Source organism: Crotalus tigris, unplaced genomic scaffold, assembly GCF_016545835.1.
Source record: "Crotalus tigris isolate CLP2741 ecotype Arizona unplaced genomic scaffold, ASM1654583v1 scf7180000020906.486998, whole genome shotgun sequence".
In the NCBI taxonomy this organism is placed as follows: Eukaryota; Metazoa; Chordata; class Lepidosauria; order Squamata; family Viperidae; genus Crotalus; species Crotalus tigris.
The window spans coordinates 108136-128829 of record NW_024098248.1 but is presented as its reverse complement, the minus strand read 5'-3'; the positions used below and the strand labels follow the sequence as shown (position 1 = coordinate 128829).

At 42.5% G+C, this 20694-nt stretch overlaps 1 protein-coding gene and 1 long non-coding RNA gene across 3 annotated transcripts; one reads left to right on the top strand and one right to left on the bottom strand.

Moving 5' to 3' along the window:
• The first annotated feature begins 125 nt into the window (after window positions 1-125).
• On the top strand, window positions 126-1683 carry LOC120319634. The gene is made up of 2 exons (XR_005559801.1): window positions 126-1106; window positions 1251-1683. It is a non-coding gene; the product is annotated as an uncharacterized LOC120319634 (long non-coding RNA).
• On the bottom strand, window positions 1151-13524 carry MYD88 (MYD88 innate immune signal transduction adaptor). 2 transcript variants are annotated; one of them, XM_039368708.1, is made up of 5 exons: window positions 13015-13510; window positions 7884-8018; window positions 4189-4369; window positions 2606-2697; window positions 1153-2024 (listed from the first exon to the last, which is right to left on the bottom strand). In XM_039368708.1, the coding sequence occupies exons 1-5, from the start codon at window positions 13352-13354 to the stop codon at window positions 1870-1872; spliced, it is 903 nt and encodes a 300-aa protein (XP_039224642.1). In that variant the 5' UTR covers window positions 13355-13510; the 3' UTR covers window positions 1153-1869. The 2 variants fall into 2 exon arrangements, with proteins under 2 accessions (XP_039224643.1, XP_039224642.1); XM_039368709.1 differs by lacking the exon at window positions 7884-8018 and having other exon boundaries at window positions 1151-2024; window positions 13015-13524.
• Window positions 13525-20694: the final 7170 nt, after the last annotated feature.

Genomic DNA, 20694 nt, shown 5'->3' with positions numbered 1-20694 from the left:
CAGACACTTGGCAACTGACTCATATTTATGACAGTTGCAGTGTCTTTTTGGGACCTACTGACAAGCAAAGTCAATGGGGAAGCCAGATTCACTTAACAACCGTGTTACTAACATAAAACTGCAATGATTCACTTAACAACTGTGGCAAGAAAGGTTGTAAAATGGGGCAAAACCCGCTTAACAACTCTCTTGCTTAGCAACAGAAATGTTGGGGGTCAATTGTGGTCATAAGCTGAGGACTATCTGTAGTCCACATGTATCTGTAGCAATCCTAGACAGAGACATGGGGCTTGAATATGAGGTTGGAGATGAATGAAAAAAAATGTTTTTCTCCTGCTCTGGATATCATGGGCTGGATCCAAACTTGATTAAGCTTGATCACCCCTGAAATTAAAGGGATCCAGCAACTAAGCATGGTTTCAGTAGGACCACAGCTATCGTGCTATCACTGGTGTTAGCAGAAGCCACAGTGACACTATACCTATCACGACATCATTACCCACACTCATTGTTTGCATCATTTATGTTATGATGTCATATTTGCAACTCTCCTTTTGTGGAGACCCATGGGTTCCAGGAATAGCTGGGAGTCAAATTATGGGATTCAACACACATATGTAAACTGTGGTCATCTTGTCCCCCTGCTTTGAAAATGGGAGAGAATTGGCTACTTTTAAAATTTATACAGGCTACATTTGTACATACAGTAACTCTGAGCCATAAACTTTGATTTACCCACACAACAGCAGAGGTACAGAATAACAGAATTGGAAGGCACCTTGGAGATCTTCTAGACCAACCTCCTGCTCAGGCAGGAAAAAACTATACCATTTCAGACAAATGGATATTCAATTTTTTCTTGAAAACTTCCAGTGTTGGAGCATCCATAACTTCTGGAGGCAAGTTGTTCCACAGGTTTGTTATTCTAAAAATTCATACCTGCGTTAAGACTTTAATGAAACAAATCATAATTGGTTTAGCATCACTTGCGAACTCAATCACTATCACCTGGGCTTCATGGCTAGGTATTATGTGTGAACGATTCCACTAAGACTTGTTGAGAAATCACAGTTAAAGTAAACCATACTTATGGCACTAGGTCAGGGGTCTTCAAACTTGGCCCTTTTATGACTTGTGGACTTTAGCTCCCAGAATTCCTCAGCCAACGTGCCAGGCCCGTTAGCTGAGGAATTCTGGGAGTTGAAGTCCACAAGTCATAAAAGGGCCAAGTTTGAAGACCCCTGCACTAGGTGAAATATGAGGTCACATATAGAAGGCACCAGGATTACATGCTGGCACATCTGTGCACTGTGGTAGATGAGAAGCTTTTAAAGCACCAGGTTGTGTGCGTGGGGGTGTGTGGAATGGGGGGGCTGATTTTTGGAAACAAGAAACTAGAACAGGTCCTATGCTTATGCACAGAATAATGTTCTTTTGGTCCTTCCTTCACAAGAACCCATAGCCAATGTGCTCTTAGGAGAAAATATTTGTTGCTTCTCATCCCATGATTTTAAAAGTGTTTATGTCAAGTTTTTCTTGGTCCCTTTGTTCTGCCAAAAATTAAAAAGGAAGCAGGGGAAAATAAAAAAAACGGAATATAGATTAATATCCCAGGAACAGTTGCATCTGTTATTAGATTCTGTTCCTTCTTTTTAAGCCAACATGAGGCCGAGGGGAGGAGAGGGGAATGTTCCAAAGGATTTATAAAGGTGGGGTTTAAACCAAGCTTACGGTTCTCAGGAAGGTTTGATTAAAACCCTGGTTCTTTTGTCTTCAGGATGAAAAGTCAAGGAAAAGCTACGGGGACCTCCACCCTTCCTGCAGGCCCCATCTTCTGGGGCCGTGGGGCTTCAACCTTTCAGCGCAAGATCATGGAAGCAACAGAGATTTGGCTAGTCGCATCCAGAACCATTTCTTGGTGGCTGGGTTAGTGTAGTCACAGACCGTGATGAATCTTAAGATGCTCGGGAACTCGTTCTTCATGTTTTTGCACTTAACCGGGATCAGACGTTTGAGACGGGCACCTGCAGGAGGAAGCCAAGACGGGAGAGTGAATTAACCTGACATGAACTGTGGTCCCAAGCAAGAGGCATGATGGCCACCACATTTCCTCAACTGATGTTCTGAGCCACTCTGCTCATCCCACGGCAGTCCAATACAGGTAATCCTCGACTTACAGCCATTTGTTTAGCCACTGTTCAAAGGTACTACTGAAAAAAAGCGACTTATGACTACTTTGCACACTTACGACCGTTGCAGCATCCCCATGGTCATGTGACCAACATCCAGATGCTTGGCAAGTGGCATGCATTTATAACGGTCGTGTGATCCCCTTTTGTGACCTTCTGACACGCAAAGTCAACAGGGGAAACCAGATTCACTGAATAACCATGTTACTATCTTAATAACTGCAGTGACTCACTTAACAACAAGATTCACTTAATCTCTGTGACAAGAACGGTCGTAAAGTGGAGAAAACTCACTTAACAATGGTCTTGCTTAGCAACGGAAATTTGGGGGCTTAATTGTAGTTCATAAGTCGGGGGCTACTTGAATGTCTGCAAAGTGGCACAGCCTGACTGACTGACCTCTGACGTTGTCTTACCTGGGGAAAGACTGAGAGCGAACTTAGTTTGGAAGTCACATTCCTCACTCTGAAGGTAATCGTCCGAGATGACCACCACCATCCTCCGACACCTTTAGTTACACACAGAACCAGAAAACACGTTGGGGATGAGCTTCTTTCCCCATCCTGGTTTGGCACAGCAACCAAACAGGACAGAGACAGATTTCAGAGGACAATTAGGACTGCAGAAAACACAGTGGCTGGCAGCCTGCCTTCCATTGAGGATCTGTTTACTACAAGGGTCAGAAAGAGGGCTGTGAAATATCTACAAACCCCTCACATCCTGGACATAAAAGTGTTTCAACTTCTTCCCTCAAGACGACGCTATAGGACACTGCACACCAGAACAACTAGACACAAGGAATTTTTGCCCCCATGCCATCACTCTGCTACACAACTAATTCCCACAATACTGTCTTATGCCCTAGGGCAGGAGTCTTCAAACTTGGCCCTTTTATGACTTGTGGACTTCAAACTTGGCCCTTTTATGACGTGGACTTCAACTCTCAGAATTCCTCAGCCAGGCATGCTGGCTGAAGAATTCTGGGAGTTGAAGTCCACAAGGGCCAAGTTTGAAGACCCCTGCCCTAGGACAGTGATGGTGAACCTTTTAGAGACCGAGTGCCCAAACTGCAACCCAAAACCCACATGCATCGTTAAGTGCCGGGTGGGTGTGGCCCATTGGGTGGGCATGGCTGCAGTGGTAACGACAGCCTGGGTGGGACTAAAAAATTCAATCAATCAATTCTAACTTTGCAATAACTTTTTTTTTCCGCCAGAAGTTGAAATTGACTGATTGAACCTTTTCTCTTTTTTTTGCACATGGTGGCGGAGGCCTAAAGCGAAAAGGTTTTATAAAACCCAGCTGAAGGCCTAGGATTGGAGTGACGGCACACGTGCCCACAGAGAGGGCTCTGAGTGCCGCCTCTGGCACCCATGCCATAGGTTCGCCACCACTGCCCTAGGATATCAAATATCCTGGTAGGGCTGTATTATTGTTATATTTCTCATCTTTCCTTATTTCCTATTCCTTTCGCATTTTATGACTATCACTGTGCTGTTTCTTTCTTATGATTCCTACTGATTGCTTTTATTTAGTATCTTATGACTGTCACTGGGTGTTGTATCTCATAATTTATGCTGATTATGTTTTATGATTATAACCATGATTTATTACTTGTTGCTTGTATGTACAATGAGAGCTGGTGCACTGGAGACAAATTCCTTGTGTGTCTTAGCCAAGGAAGAATATTCTTTTCTATTAATTAGGAGCTGAATAAGCCCTATTGACTGAATAAAAAGAGTCCTTGACTTACCATTCTTTTAGCAACTGTTCAGATTTACAACGGCACTCAAAAAGTGATTTATGTCCACGGTTTTTCACCTAACAACTGCTGCAGTTCTCTTCTCCCAGATCTTATTGGACAAGTGCTAGCCTGCTCGTCTTACCACCTCCATCCCCCCCCCCAAATGAAAAACAATCCGTGTTTTAATTCCAGTTCCTCCTCTATCTGCGCTTTGGTTAATTTAAGCTTTTTTTTCAGAGGTGCTCCTAAACAAACCTCCTCTCAATCAACTCGCTGGTGATGGACCATACACAGGTGCCCGGCAGGACATCCCGATCAAAGACACAGAGCTTCAGCTTATGTTCTGCCTGCTCCAGTTCCTGGATCATCTCCTGCACAAAAGGAATGTCGTTCTGGCAGTAACAGATGAAGGCATCAAACAGCTCAGGGGTATGCCCTAGAAAAGGAAAAAAGAAGAAAGAAAGGAAAGGAAACAAACAAGATCGTTACTGAGCACCAGGCTTCGTTTAAGCCACCATAGATAGATACAGTAGTGGCCAAAATTGTGGAAACCTTTTGGGAAAGGTGTATTTTTGAGGTTTGATGGTTAATAGCACCACTTGTTTGGAGGGGAGTAGTACCATAAAATTATATATCAATGGAAAGGTAATTTAATCAAGAATGTAATGCAACAAAGTTTGTTCAATTATCTGTACTGTATTCTATGAAACGTTATAGCCAAATAACCAGAAAAAGGAAGCACAACTTGTTTAGGTTGATATCAGGTAGCTTTCCTTCATCTGATTGTAGCCAATCAGGTGTTATCTTGTTTTGGCAATGAGCCAATCAGATCACAGTAGGATTCAGTTATTGATGTCATGTACTGAAGCTAAGGACATTTGTCAGTGTGTTATGTGATTGCTGTCAAGTTGGTTGGTATTTTTTTGTGTTATTTCATTTAGTGAGTTTGTAAAACGTAATAAAATTAAAGTAACGGTGCAGAGAGTTGACTGGTTGCCCAGAAAGCGATGTAAAATAGTATTATTAAGTGAACAAAGCTACCGTTATAAAGAAATTAGAAGGAAAATGGGTGGGAACTTAACCAAAGGTGGCATTTCTACCGTACACTTTTCCCAAAAGGTTTCCACAATTTTGGCCACTACTGTAGATAGAGAGATAACCTTTATTGTCATTTTTTTCCCCCTGTGGGCACAATGGCACACATTAAAAATGAAATTTAGTTACTTCCTCTCAAAGTGTACACATACATAACACACATTTAAAACATCCTATATACAACATATGTGCAGACCTACACCCTTACATATAAGTAACATTAATCACTGTCCATCTTGAGTACGTAGTGGAAAGAGGAAGCTTGAGAGTTCACAAGGTTAATACTATAGGGAACAAAGCTGTGACTGAATCTGGATGTTCTGCTTCGGATACCACAGAGCCCCCTCCCCCCCAGACGCCAATTTGTGCGGCAAGATGTCATCCTGCCAATCATGTAGAGGTAGTCCTCGTCTTACAACCAGAAATGAGCCCAAAATTTATATTGCTAAGCAAGACAGCTGTTAAGTGAGTTTTGCCCCCTTTTACGACCCTTCTTGTCACAGAGACTAAGTGAATCACTGCAAGTTAGTAACATGGTTGTTAAATCTGGCTTACTGATTGATTTTGCTTAATCAGGTCGCAAAAGGGGATCACGTGACTCTGGGACACTGTGACCATCATAAATACGAATCAGTTGCCAAGCGGAATTTTGAATACTAGAGAATTTTGAATACTAGGGGAGAGTATTGTGCACAAAGTCTTGAGCTTCTGAAAGAAAGGCAGGATATAAGACTAGCAAAGAAGTAAAGAATGTGGTCTATTTGTTGGACACTTAAGAGTGTGGTACAAATCCAGTTTGCATGAACTATGGTTTATTCACAAAACCAGGATTACAATAATCATGGCTTACCTATGCCTCCCCTCAGCTCTCTAAAAATGATACAAAACACCATAACCAACTCTGGTCATTCAAATTCTGAGGGGATAGGGCAGGCATGTCAAACTGCTGGCCTGCAGGTCAGATGCGTCACGCTGAAAGCGCGCCCACCCCATTGCCTGTAATGGGGAAAAATTCCCGATATATCACGCAACATCACGTGATGTCGTGAGCTTGACATGCCTGGGATGGGGAAGGAAACCTCAGAGTTAATCCAGAATAAATAGATGTCATCTTTTTTATGAAATGAACAATAACATCTGAAGTCACAGATAAACTTGCTTGTCCCTTTACTTTTGTACACCTCCACAAGGAGGTGTACAGCAATCTAATTTCAACTGCAGCACCCCCTTCTGAGTTAAGATATGAAATATAAATTAAAAAATAAACTGGTTTTCGGGAGAGAAATGCCATAAATTGGCTTGTTTGTCATGCTAAGCCACAGTTTTGGGTTTCCATAGACAAGCCATAATTGGTTCCATATCCAAATTATAAACAGACCATTGTTGGTTCATGCACAAACCATTAATAAACCATAAATGGCTCCAAGCACAAACAATAGATAGACCACAGACGGATGTCTTTCATGAACCATACAAAAATCACAATTGACTTTGCAAACAGACCATAATCATCGGCAGGGCTCAGCACCTACTAAGCCAATACCAAATGATTATTGTTTGCTATGATGTACAAGTAGTTCTCAACTGATAGCTGCTCATTTAGTGACTGGGGTCAAAATTACAACAGCAATGAATAATGGGACTTAACCAGTCCTCACATGTGCAACTGATGCAGCATCCCTGCAGTCATGTGATTAAAAATGTGGTAACTTGGTATCCAGCTTGCATTTACAACAAGCACCCTAGGGTCACGTGACCACCATTTGCGACCTTCCCATCCAGCTTCCGACAAGCAAAGTCAATGGGGGAAGCCAGATTAACTTAAGAACCACACGATTTACTTAACAACTGCAGTGATTCGCTTAACAACCATGGAAAAAAGATTGTAAAATAGGGCACAGCTCATTACTTAACGACAGACATTCTGATCTCTGTTGTGGTTGTAAGTCAAGAACTACCTGTAATGAACTAGCCAAGGGGTAGGCAACCTTGGCTCTTTTATGACTCGTGGACTTCAACTCCCAGAATTCCTGAGCCAGCATGGCTCTGCTTGGAAAGTCTCCCTTTCCCCTCAGCATGGCTGGCTCAGGAATTCTGGGAGTTGAAGTCCACGAGTCATAAAAGAGCCAAGGTGGCCTACCCCTGAACTAGCCTATTGAAGCTTTTCCTGTTGAATTTCTACCTGGCTTGCAAATGTAGATAGTTCTGAGAAATGTCTCTCATTCCTATGGAACTTGGAGGTAGGACTGTGTACTTTCCCCTCCTTAGGACCAGCTGAATAGGTCCCAAAGCTGCCCCTTTCTCCAATCCCCACCAGATGCCTGCTATAAAAGAGCTCACCTATTTAATTTAGGGACTACCCTAGTCCAAATTATCTCTGGTCAGTCCATCGTAAAATCAGACAGAAGAGAAAAGGCAACGCTTATTTTTAAAAAAGAGCAATTATTTAAAAAAAATTGCAATACAGGAAGTCCTCGCCTTATGACCACAAATGAGCTCAAAATTTCTGTTGCTAAGTGAGACATTTGTTAAGTGAATTTTGCCCCATTTTCACGACCTTTCTTGTGAGTGAATCACTGTAGGTGCTAAGTTAAGAACACGGTTGATAAGTGAATCTCACCTCCCTATTGACTTTGCTTACAGAAGGTTGCAAAAGGGGATCACGTGATCACAGGACAAAACAACGATCATAAATATGAGCCAGTTACCAAGTGTCTGAATTTTGATCACGTGATGTTGCAACAGTCATGTGAAAAGCAGTTGTGTCACTTTTTTCAATGCTGTTGTAACTTTGAACAGTCACTAAATGACCATACATGTATTAAAATTATATAAAGATCTGACGGCCCATTTACCAAGGGGGTCATCCTGAGTGGTGATGCCCTGCATTTCAGTTGCCCTCGGAAAGCTACTGTCCACTGCTGGGACTTGAACCGGTCGCTCTGATTCTTCCTGTTGCTTCTTCTGGAGATATTTCTTACAGTCCTCCTCTGCAAATAGAAGAAATAAACAACTTTCAGAAACCAAGACTGAAACCATCCATAAATTCGGGGAGATGAGAGGGGATGAAGAAGAGTTAACAGGGACAAGCTCCCGTGGCATCCTCTAAGTCAGGGGTCCCCAATCCTGGATTGCAGCCCACGACCGGAATCAACCACGCAAGTGGCTGGCCGGAGTGCGCGTGCGTGTAACTCAACTTGTGCAAGCAGCAGGCTGGGAGGCATTTGCGCATGTGCATGCTGACCCACCACTGGCTCAAAAGCTGCATGCATGTGAGTACGCATGTGTGTCAGTCTGTTGCTCGCGCAACCTAGTTCCCCCCCCCCAAGCAGGGCCTCCAAGCCCCAAAGGTTGGGGACCCTTGGTCTAAATCAGGGATCCCCAATCTCTTCATTTCGACCCTTCATGCAATTTCAGATTGTCCCAAGCATATAAATAATTTAAATAATTTAATTAATAAGTTGTTTAATAATTCTTTCTTCCATTTGCAGAGGAGGACTGTAAGAAATATGTCCAGAAGAAGCAACAGGAAGAATCAGATTATTCATTCAATAAATAATTGAATGAATAATCCTATGAATAATAATACAATTGGCAGCTGTGATGGTATATAGTTGTCTATATAACAACAACAATGCAGGTAGTCCTCGATTTACAACAGTTCATTTAGTGACTGTTGAAAGTTACAATGGAACTGAAAAGAGTGATTTATGATTGTTTTTTCCACTTATGACCTATTCTGACACAAACTTAAAGTGATCTCTTTTAAATCCTGTCAGATAGTTAACTCAAAAGAAACGATCTTATAATAAACAAAATATATTTTAATGAGAAAGATTACTTGCATTCACGTTGTGATTGTTGTTGCTGGAAATACATGTTTGTTCATCTTTCAGATCCTTTCCTTAGGTAAGAAAATGTTATTGCTCTTCACACCATCTTTATGCTTATAGGGAGACCTTCCATGGCCCATGCTTCTTACAGACAAAGAGATTCCCATGTGGCTTGTGTCCAGGAAGTCTCCCAAAGACCTTTGGAACTCCTCCCACTGACCCATCCACATACCTAACATTTAACCCAATAACTGCCAGACCTTCCAACATAGAGCTGGGCCATAGAGCTATATGGGCCATAGAGCTATATGGGCCAGAACATGACCGTTGCAGCATCCCCGTAGTCATGTGATCAAAATTTGGATGCTTGGCAACGGACTCATTTTTCTGACAGTTGCAGTGTCCCAGGGTCAAGGGATTCCCTTTTGCAATTTTCTGACAAGCTAATGGAAAAGCCAGATTCACTTAACAACCCATGTTGCTAACTTAACAGCTACAGTGATTCACTTAATAACTGCGGCAAGAAAGATCGTAACATGGGGCAAAATTCACTTAACAAATATTTCACTTAGCAACATAAATTTTGGGCTCAGTTGTGGTCATAAGTTGAGGATTACCTGTAATGGTGACCCAAAACACCTGGAACACTGCTCTAACACCATTGGCATTGACAAAATCACTATTAGTCAATTGAAAAGTGCTGTTTTATTATATCCTAGTGATCCCTTTAACACTTAAAACACTTATGGTGTTATAAACTATTCCGAGTTACTCAGTGACAAGAGGGGTGGCATAGATGATAGATAGATAGATAGAGATAATATATACAGTAGATAGATATAGATAGGTAGATAGATAATAGAGATATAGATAATAGATATAGATAGATAATAAATAAATATAGACAATGCTTTTTTTCTAAAAAAAAAAAAAAAAGGTGCCGGAACTCACACACGTCATACAACCCGCCTTGCCTACCCATCCAAAAGGTTACATCCAAAAAAGGTGCCGGAACTCCGTTCTGGGCATTCTATGAGAAAAAAAAGCCCTGGATATAGATATATAAAGATAGATATAGATATAGATAATAGAGCTAGATAGATATAGAAGGATAGATATAGATATATAAAGATAGATAGAGATAGATAATAGAGATAGATATAGATAGATGATAGATAGATAGAAATAGATAGATAGATAAGATAGATTAAAAAGACCACCTTATAATATCTGTCTATCTTAGGTCCTATCCTATCTTAAACTCAATGGGATGGATAACAATGACAAATCTAATCTAAACATCTGGCTGATTGTGCAACCAACCACAATACAGCTAGTCCTCAACTTACAACCACCACTGAGATTCTTACATCCCTGTTCAGACCAGAATTTCTATCGTTAAGGTGGATGTTAAGTGACTTCAGACCCGATTTTACAACATTTGCAACAGTTGTTAAGTGAATCACAAGGCCGTTAAGCATATCTGCCTTCCTCCATTGACTTTGTCAGAAGCCAGCTGGGAACATTACTAAGGGAGATCACATGATCTCCAGGACAGTATAACTGTCATAATTACATATCAGTTGCCAACGTGCCTGAATTTTGATCATGTGATCATGGGGATGCTACAAACAATTTTAAGCGTGAGGATCGGTCACAGGTCACTTTTTTCAGTGCCATTGTAACTTTGAAGGGTTGATAGCAAGTCAAGGACTGTCTGTAAAAGAAGACCATTTTTCCTGGTAACTGGCTATCCAACTATGGGTGTGTTGGCAGTAACATTTACCTCAGCTTCAGGAATAAGGACTGACATGCATCTACATTTAGGGAAGAAAACCCAAATGCACAGGTATAGTATAGGGGGTACCTTGCTCAATAGTAGCAACTGTGAGAGGGACCTCGGAGTCCTAGTGGACAATCACTTAAATGTGAGCCAGCAGTGTGCTGCAGCTGCCAAAAAGGCCAACACAGTGCTAGGCTGCATTAAAAGAGGGATAGAATCAAGATCACGTGAAGTGTTAATACCACTTTACAATGCCTTGGTAAGGCCACATTTGGAATACTGCATCCAGTTTTGGTCACCATGATGTAAAAAGATGCTGAGACTCTAGAAAGAGTACAGAGAAGAGCAACAAAGATGATCAGAGGACTGGAGGCTAAAACATATAAGGAACGGTTGCTAAAATTGGGTATGTCTAGTTTAACAAAGAGAAGGACGAGGGGGGACATGATAGCAGTATTCCAATACCTCAGAGGCTGCCACAAAGAAGAGGGAGTCAAGCTATTCCCCAAAGCACCTGAAGACAGGACAAGAAGCAACGGATGGAAACTAGTCAAGGAGAGAAGCAACCTAGAACTAAGGAGAAACTTCCTGACAGTTAGAACAATTAACCAGTGGAACAACCTGCCTCCAGAAATGGTGAATGCTCCAACACTGGAAGTTTTTAAGAAGAGACTGGACAGCCATTTGTCCGAAATGGTATAGGGTTTCCTGCCTGAGCAGGGGGTTGGACTCGATGACCTCCAAGGTACCCTCCAACTTTATTATTATTTTTACAGAGACCAAAAACATTATTTGACCGCAATCAATAATTTATCAGCTCCCTATTGACACCCATGCATTTATCAGTCTTCTAGATAGTGCTATCAACCTTTGAGTGGTTAATATTAACCATTTTGGGGGACGCTGAGGTAGACCAGGCCATCAGATGACATCATGTCTCCCTCCCCATCTCTACACAAGTGAGGCCATATCACAAATGAGAAGAAAAAAAGGAAGACTGACATCTTTTCCCCGGGTGTTTTAATTGATATTACAGGTGGTCCTCGACTTGTGACGACAATTGAGCCCAAAACTGATGTTGCTAAGCGAGAAATTTGTTAAGTGAGTTTTGCCTCATGTTTTGACTTTTCTTGCCACATTTGTACAATGAATCACTGCAGGTGTTAAGCTAGTCACACTGTTGTGAAGCTAACCTGGCTTCCCCACTGACTTTGCTTGTCAGGTCGCAGCATCCTGACCCCAGGATGCTGCGACCGTTATAAATATGAGTCAGTGGCCAAGAATCTGAATTTTGATCATGTGACCATGGGGATGCTGAGGCGGTTGTTAGGTATGAAAAATGGTCATAAGGCACTTTTTTTTCCAGTGCCACTGTAACTTCAAACTCTTGTAAGTCGAGGACTATTTGTGTTTTAAAGAGATCATTTCTATCTTAAAATGACAGTTTTCAGCAGTCCAGGACAGGGATGTAAAAACTGAAACAACCCTAAAAAGAACAACTGTCTTTTCCCATTGAAGTCAACCATCAGGACTGGAGTGTTATGTTTTCCTATGCCTCTTCATAACCATTAAACCAGTCTTCCCTATTTCGGAAGCTCTCTGGAGGTGTGTGGACTTCCAGAATGCTCCCACTGGCCTACCCATGGCTAAGAATTTTGGCAGTTGAAACTCTCGCATATCTGGAAAAAACCCAGATCAGGGGAACATGGCACTTAAACCTGGACACCAGAAACATACCAGTTGCTCATGACAGTTTTAATAACTTGCATTAGTTGGGAAAACTGATTGACTGGAGATGTTTACTGTGAGACGACTACAGCAATCAAACAGGATGTGGTGGGGGATGGGTAAGCAGGAAATGGCAATGAAACACACTCACAAGGAAGTCTTTTGGCTTTTGTAGAAATTGCTTCCAATCAGATGGGAAGACAGCTTTAGGTAGCACTTAAGTTCTTCTCCACCCCCCACCTCCACCCACCCACCCCACTTCTGTCGGACAGGCAGGTATTCAACAGGGGGCACTTTCCCCAACCTCACTTGCCTTCATGGATAATAATAATAGTAAAGTTGGAAGGGACCTTGGAGGTCATCTAGTCCAACCCCCTGCTCAGGCAGGAAACCAGGATCCTAAAATAGAATACAAGCAGGAACTAATGCACAAGAGTTTTGCAAAACAGAGCAAACCACAGTTGTCGCCCCTTCGGAGCTGAGATGGGAGCCTGCCAATGCAAGGAGCTGCAACCGGGAGCGCTCATTGCAGGATGACTGCTGCGCTGGCCGGCTACAGCGCAGCGACCCGCTTCAACGGCGCGCCCTCGCCCCGTCGCTCGGACAGCTACCTTCCCCGTTCCTATCGGGCCGGGCGCTCACCAATGCTGGGTCCCAGGTCGGTGAGGATGTCTTGGCGACCCAGGACGCGCAGCAGATTCAGGAGGCGGCCCACCGTTGCCCCGCCGGGGCTCCGCGCCTGCCAGTCGTCCAGCAGGCGGCCGGTGGGGTTCGGCTGGGCCTCGAAGTGCTTGATCTCCAGGTATTCATAGCCCAGCTCCTCCGCCAGCGTCGTCCAGTCGGCCGCCACCGGGGCGCGCGGGTTGAGGAAGAGCGCCAGCCGGCGCCGCACCGAGTGATTCAGCGCTACCATTGGCAACGCTGCGCATTCCGACTTCTCCGTTTCGTCCCCGATGCGTCTGGTCACCGCCTCTCCCGCCATGGCCGGCCGCGGCTGGGTCTTGCCTGGGCTCCTTGTTCAGACGGGGCCGCTTTCGCAACACCTCCGACGGCGACAGGCGGAGAGATGGCCCGCGCCCAACCAGTTTCGCTTTGGGCGCACGGCGGCTCTGGGTTGCACCGCGCAGCTGGGGAAACAGAGCAGCTGCAGGACTGACGGGAGTTGAAGTCCGGGGACTTTCCCGCGAGGAGAAGCCACCGAAGACTTCCAGACGTAAATGAACTACAACACCCAGCATCCTTCGCTCGGATGAGCTGGCTGGGTTGATACTCTCAGGAGGGAACGAGTGAAATTCGCGCTTAGCGCAAGAAACAGAACAGAATAACAGAGTTGGAAGGGACCTTGGTGGTCTTCTAGTCCAACCCCCTGCTCAACCAGGAAGCCCTATACCATTTCAGAGAAATCGTTGTCCAGTCTCTTCTTAAAAGCCTCCACTGATGGAGCACCAACAACTTCTGTTGGCAAGTCGTTCCACTGGTTAATTGTTTTCACTGTCAGGAAATTTCTCCTTAGTTCTAAGTTGCTTCTCTTCTCTCCACTCTATAGTATAGAAGACGAATCCTTGGAGCTAAAGATCCTTATTTCCACTGCCGGTGCCAGGGAAATTAAAAGAAAATAGAGAATGGCTCTCTTTCCTTATAAAGAATGATTTGGGTGGGAATTAGCATTGAAATATAATTTACAGTTGGAAAGCACATTGCAACGTATGTGAATTCCACAAATCTGTTAAGGTTGGCAGTTCAAAGCTCTCCCTCTGGAGGCGTTTTAAATCAAGCCTAACCAGGGTTTAAGCCTGGGGTAGGCAACCTTGGCTCTTTTATGACTCGTGGACTTCAACTCCCAGAATTCCTGAGCCATCCATGCTGAGGGGGAAGGAAGAGTTTCCAAGTGGAGCCATGCTGGGTCAGGAATTCTGGGAGTTGAAGTCCACCAGTCATAACAGAGCCAAGATGGCCTACCCCTGGTCTAGGCCTAGGCCGCTTTATGACTCGTGGAACTCTCAGAATTCCTGAGCCAGCATGGCTCAGCTTCGAAACCTCTCCCTTTCCCCTCAGCATGGCTGGCTCAGGAATTCTGGGAGTTGAAGTCCATGAGTCATAAAAGAGCCAAGGTGGCCTACCCCTGAGTTACTAGGAAGATGAGGGGACTTCAACTCCCAGAATTCCTCTACCAGCATGGCACCCTATATCAGGAATAGGCAATTTTGGCTCTTTTATGACTCGTGGACTTCAATTCCCAGAATTCCTGAGCCAGCAGGGCTCAGCTTGGAAACTCTTCCTTTCCCCTCAGCATGGCTGGCTCAGGAATTCTGGGAGTTGAAGTCCACGAGTCATAAAAGAGCCAAGGATGCCTACCCCTGGTTTAAGCAAACCAGAGCTTAGCTGGATTGGGTCAGCAGAATTGAAAATATGACAATGAAGTAAATTGAGGAGCCTTAGTCTTCAATTTAATGAACACTCTTTTTCTTTTTCCAAGGCAGAATGACAACTTAAAAGCCTTTCTTGGGCTTCTTCAAAAATCTACATTAGACTTCTGTGGATCCTGAATGCCTTTGATCAGGGGTCTCCAAATGTGGCAGCTTTAAGACTTGGGGACTTCAACTCCCAGAATTCCCTAGGCAGCCATGATATCTGGGGAATTGTGGGAATTGAAGTCCAAAATTCTTAAAGATGCCAAGTTTGAAGATCCCTCCTTTAATAGATGTTTCAAGACATTCCTGAGCACCTAGATGGGGTGCTTCAGGTCCTTCCTCTTCAAGGTTATTTATAGTTTGAAACCATTCTTTGAACATTTTGATTGTCCACTTCAGAACTTTCCAATTCCAGGCTTTTTAAGGAATCTTGAAGCCATTTTTCGAGAACTGGTCTAGCTTCAGTAGAAGATGAGAGTCCTTCTAAAGATCCTTGAAGCCATTTCAGTGTGTTCTCCACAGGTCCTTCAGGATATTGCTTCCTGAGTCCATCTTTTAATTTTTCAAGCAAGCCCCCCCCCCTCTTTCTTAGGCTGCTTTGGACTTTTGTGTGCTTCAAGCCATTCCTGTACATTCGGATGGGATGCTTCAGGTCCTTCTTCTTGGAGATGACTTACGGACATTGTAGTAATCAGTGCTCAGTCATTGCAGGCTGCAAATATGGCCGCTCACACGCAACATTTTATTGTTTATATACAGTTTTACAAGCAGCAAAAGTTCTGCATGACAATAGCATTTCATTGGTTAAACTCCTAACCAATCCTTAAGAATACAGAAGCCAGAGGCACAAAACAGGGAACAGTTGGCAATAACATCTTGTTGGTGTGAGCTAGCTGACATCAAGCAGGCAAGGTCATTGCAGAAGCCTGCGTACTTTCACATCGCCACGGTGAAGTGAAGGGAGGAGATAGATCTAGAGAAGAGGCGCACAGGCTTTGGAGGGGCAGTTTTCTGCACATGACCTCTGCCTGGCCCCCACCTCTACAGGACATCTCTAGCCAATTGTCCACATCTTCCCTGGATGCTTCAGGAGATTCCTTCTGAAGATTTATCAGGAACGTTTTAAGCCATTCTGCCAAGGTGTGTCTTGATGCTTTATTAGTGATGGGAGGAACTCCCCCCCCCCCCGTTCGGTTCTTCCAGTCGGGATTCTCCTTGACGGCACAGTGCGGAAGAAATAGATCGTGAAGCCAGCTACCGGAAAGAGAGGTTTAATCACGAGGATCAAAGTTGAGTGACAATTCAGCTCGAGTCCCCAGCTAGCTAGACAGAATGATCTTTAAACAGGGTTTTTTTATACCTTTTTGTGGTTTCCAAATTTGTCATTTCTGATTGGTGAGTTTGAATCTGCTTTTCCTGATTTGCTGGTCAGTGACTATTGTTGGTTAAACTTCTTTGCTAATCCTGCCTAAAAGGTGTTAATTACTTTTATTGTTGTGTATTTGTTAATTCTGATTGTTGCTAGCTGGTTCCTCATTGTGTGTGTCAAGTGTTTGCCATTTAGCCTCAGGCTGCTGTTGACCCAGATTAGTTTGTCTTGGGGTTTTCCCAGATTATTCCATCGTTGGGGTGGGGAGGGGGTGTCCAGCTGTCATCATTAGAAACCTCTTTTAGGATTCCTGAAGCCACCCCAGTAGATTTTGCCTGGATTTTTTTGGATTTTTTGGTTTTCAAGTTATCTATAGAAGTTTTAAGCCAGACCTTCTTTAGCGTGTTTTCCAGCAATTGAGATTTCATCTTTTCCAGAGTTTTCCCCCCCTCATCTTATGGCTTTGTTTGCCAGATACTCACAAAGCATCTTTTTTGTTGTGATATTAACTGGTCTCTATCCATCAATGATTTAGAGCAGGGGTGTCCAACTCACAATGTCATGTGATGTGTTGCAACGTATCACAACCTTTTTTGCCATTACCAGCAATGGGATGGGCGCGGTTTCGCTATAATGCATCCAGTTTGACATCCCTGATCTGGAGCAGTCTTTTCTCACTTTTCTCTCTCTAGAAAAATCAGAAAATTAGATATGCAGCTGAATCCACAACAAAATATTCTTAGCAAACTCTAATGAGAACTGTTTGTTGTCAGGAAACTCTTACTCCAAAAGCAGATTTATTTTTTTTGCATAGGAGGGGTGGGGAGTTTAAAAGACCTACCTTATACATACCTTTTGAAAAGTCCCACTCAGATCCATGAGTTACTCCTAGTTATTCATATAGAGGATTACTAAGCAACTTTTCAATATCCTGTAGGTTACATGGGAAATTTATGATTCTTTAATGAAAGTGGAGTGGGGGGAGGGGGAAATTCACCATGCAGGAGACATTCTCGTTTTCCCATATTAACTCTATCAATTAAATTGTCTTTAGGAGTTATAGCTTATATTTCCCATTGCAAGAAAAGCATATATCGGACTGAATTCAGCTGGATTCAACTGCAAATAGGGCTTAGGCCAGTGGTGGCGAACCTATGGCACGGGTGCCAGAGGTGGCACGCAGAGCCCTCTCTGTGGGCACGCACGCCATCGCCCCAGTCCTAGGCCTTCAGCTGGGTTTTATCTCTGTCTGACAACAGGTCACAAATTATCCTGTGCGGTTTGCAAAATATCAAGATCAGGCTGAAATTAGCCCCTTATTTTTTTCCTTTCTTGAATAATCAAACTTGTTTTTTTAAAAAAATTAAGTCAAAAACACTTCTTGTTTCCCCCAACCTTGTTTTAGGCAATGGAATTCAACACAAAATATGTATAATGTATGTCCAAGGGAGGGAGCTAAAGAGAATTTAATAGGAAACTGGAAGAGAAAATCAGTGTTGCTATCTAAAATTTTCTCACCTGCTCAGTTCTTCCTCAAAATATTCACAGTTACCGTTTTTCTCTACATATTCACACAAGCTCCTTGTTCTCACGATGGAGCATTTCTCTGTCCAACAGGAGATTTCAAATTATCATTGTCTTTCTGTAAATTATGAAGGTCACCATGAAATTAGTTCCCTTATTTTTTTTCTTACTTGGGTCAGCTATTTTAAATTTAAAACATTAAAAATTCCTTCATGTAGGGATGTGTTTATGTATTTATATATTGATATATTTATTTATGCAATATAATTCAGTATTGTTATTTTTATTACAACAGCCAGCAATCTCAGTTTACAGGAAACATTGCTTTAATCAATTATTGCATATGTTAGAAATGTTCAGTAAAAGTGACAAATCAATAAACTTTCCCCTGACTTTAGCTATGTCTCCATTATATTGTTAAAAGATTTGATTAAATACTTCAATATTATGGTGAATGTCACTATGTTTAGAAGAAATGGATTATTTAAGAACAAGTTAATGATTTTTACTTCAGTATTTAGCATTGCTTAATCTATTTATACTACTAAGGGGTCTTTAGATGTAAACAACTTTTTTCTTATACATTCCACAAAAGATGTGAACCAATTCAAAATACAGTAATTTCCGGAAGCAAAGTAAAGTTATGGATTCAAGATATGGGAAAATTTCTCACTTCTCACAAATGCCAAGATGTCAATATATCCCAACAAGCTGCTTTCTCAGAAGTAAGTCAAGTACCTTGTTTATGAGGGATTATGAGATAGCAGCAGTATTAATAAAATGTCACCCTGAGAGGCTCTATTTAAAACAACAACTGTTGCTATTCCCAGATTATTTTACTAGAACAGTATATTTTTCATTGCTTGTCTTCCAATATGAGCAGAAAGATGTCATCAAATTTACCAACATGGTCTTCAAAATTCAAAATGTTGCTCTTCCTACGCTACATCCACTTCATATCATTATTCCAGAATTCGCTTAGTTCACTGGTTACACCGTCTGCAGCCAGCATAGATGTTCCTCCAATTGTTTTCAATTAGGAGAAATTAAAAGTTGCCTCCATATTCTGACTTTTGGTGTTTTATTCCTCCTTCTCTCTGCTGGAGAATTTCAGCACTTCAGCACTAAATTCTTTCCTGCTACAATTCCACTGAATGCAAAGGGGTTCTTCATATTCAACTACCAGAAATGTCAAACTCTGTGAAACTCTGTTATTGATGTTTGTTTGTTTTGATACAATGGCCAGTATATTTGTCAATGTAGATATTATGACTATTGTCTTCAAAGTGTAGTTAATAAGATTATACAAAGATTTGAAGGAATGTTTTTCTCTGAGGAAGCTTTTATTATCTCAGGATAACATACTTACAAACAAACCTACGTGATCACTGAAAATCAACACTGATTTGATGGCAGATAATCCAAGATAATAAACAGCAAATTATTACAAAATATTTTTCAGAAATCATTCTGGAGGGGGTATCTAAAATGTTTGTGAGGTGTGTATATGTGATTAAATTTACAATGTTTATATTTTAGAATACAATTATTTACTATAATATAATTTGTTGACTAATTGTAATTGATTATATAAATAATAATAGATTTGGAGTCAATAGGGCTTATTCAGATCAATAATGATGATGATGATGATGATAAAGTTGGTAGGGATCTTGGAGGTCATCTAGTCCAACCCCTCGCTCAGGCAGGAAACCCTATACTATTTCTGATAAATGGCTGTCCAGTCTCCTCTTAAAAACTTCCAGTGTTGGAGCATTCACAACTTCTGGAGGCAGGTTGTTCCACTGATTAATTCTTCTAACTGTTAGGAAATTCTTCCTTAGTTTTTTGAAAGGAATTTTGTTATGTGGGAAAAGTGATCCCTGGGCCTGATTTGTTAACATGTGAAAATGATGATGTTTCCTTTAAGAGATGCAGATCCTGCAGTGGCCTAATGGACAGAGAAACGAGATTTTTCTCTAAGTTTTCAGACTGTAAAGAAGACAGCGGGAGAATTAGATTTTCAGACTTACAGCGTTCTTTTTACTATCAACTGACAGTAAAATAGAATTATCTCATTTGATCATGTTTTCTGTCTGGTCTATCTGGGAAGGTTAACAATCTGTGGTGTTTAGACTCAAATTAAGTCCACCCCTTAAGAAGCCAGTATGTTAAGAGAAACTCTCTTGACCCAAAAAAAGAATACAGTCTGAATAACATTTACAGATAGTAATTTGTAGATGTACTGTATCTAATTAGACCAGTGGTTCTCAACCTTTTTAATGCCGCAAACCCCAACCGGTCGTAAGTCGAGGACTACTCAACCGGTCGTAAGTTGAGGACTACTCAACTGGTGCAGCACCATTTGCAGAATGGGACTTTTGGCGGGCTCAGCAGGGCACAAACAGCCTGGACAATTCTTATTGGCTTTTGAAAGCCGATAGAATTAGACTCTATTCAAGAGAGTCTATTCTATTGGCTTTCAAAAGCCAATAGAATAAAAGGGAGTAGCACAGCCAAGGAAAAGGGGGGAAAAATGGCAGACTGCGTTATTTGGCAACCCCCGTGAAATGCTCGTTCGACCCCAAATGGGGTCCCGACCCACAGGTTGAGAACCACTGAATTAGACATTTTCCTCATAATCTCAGTAAGAATGCAATAACTGGGGAGAAGTCTGGGGCCCATATCTGTCTCACCCCACTGGGACTGGTCCGTACCATTCATGCCAGCAGAGGAGGCATGCTGTGGATCCCATCAGCCCAATTATTCTGGAAGGTGGAGTCCTGGGGGGGGGGCTTTTCTGCTATAGCTCCTGCCTTCTGGACCACCTTGCCCCCCCCCCAATGACCACTTTCTACAGGGGGGACGATCGAGAGCATCCTATCATACAGCATCACAGTCTGGTTTGGAAGCATCGCTGCTTCAGACAGGAAAGCGGTGCAGAGAGTGGTGAGAATGGCCGAAAAGATCATTGGCAGTTCCCTCCCTCCCATCCAGGACATAGCACAGAAGCGCTGC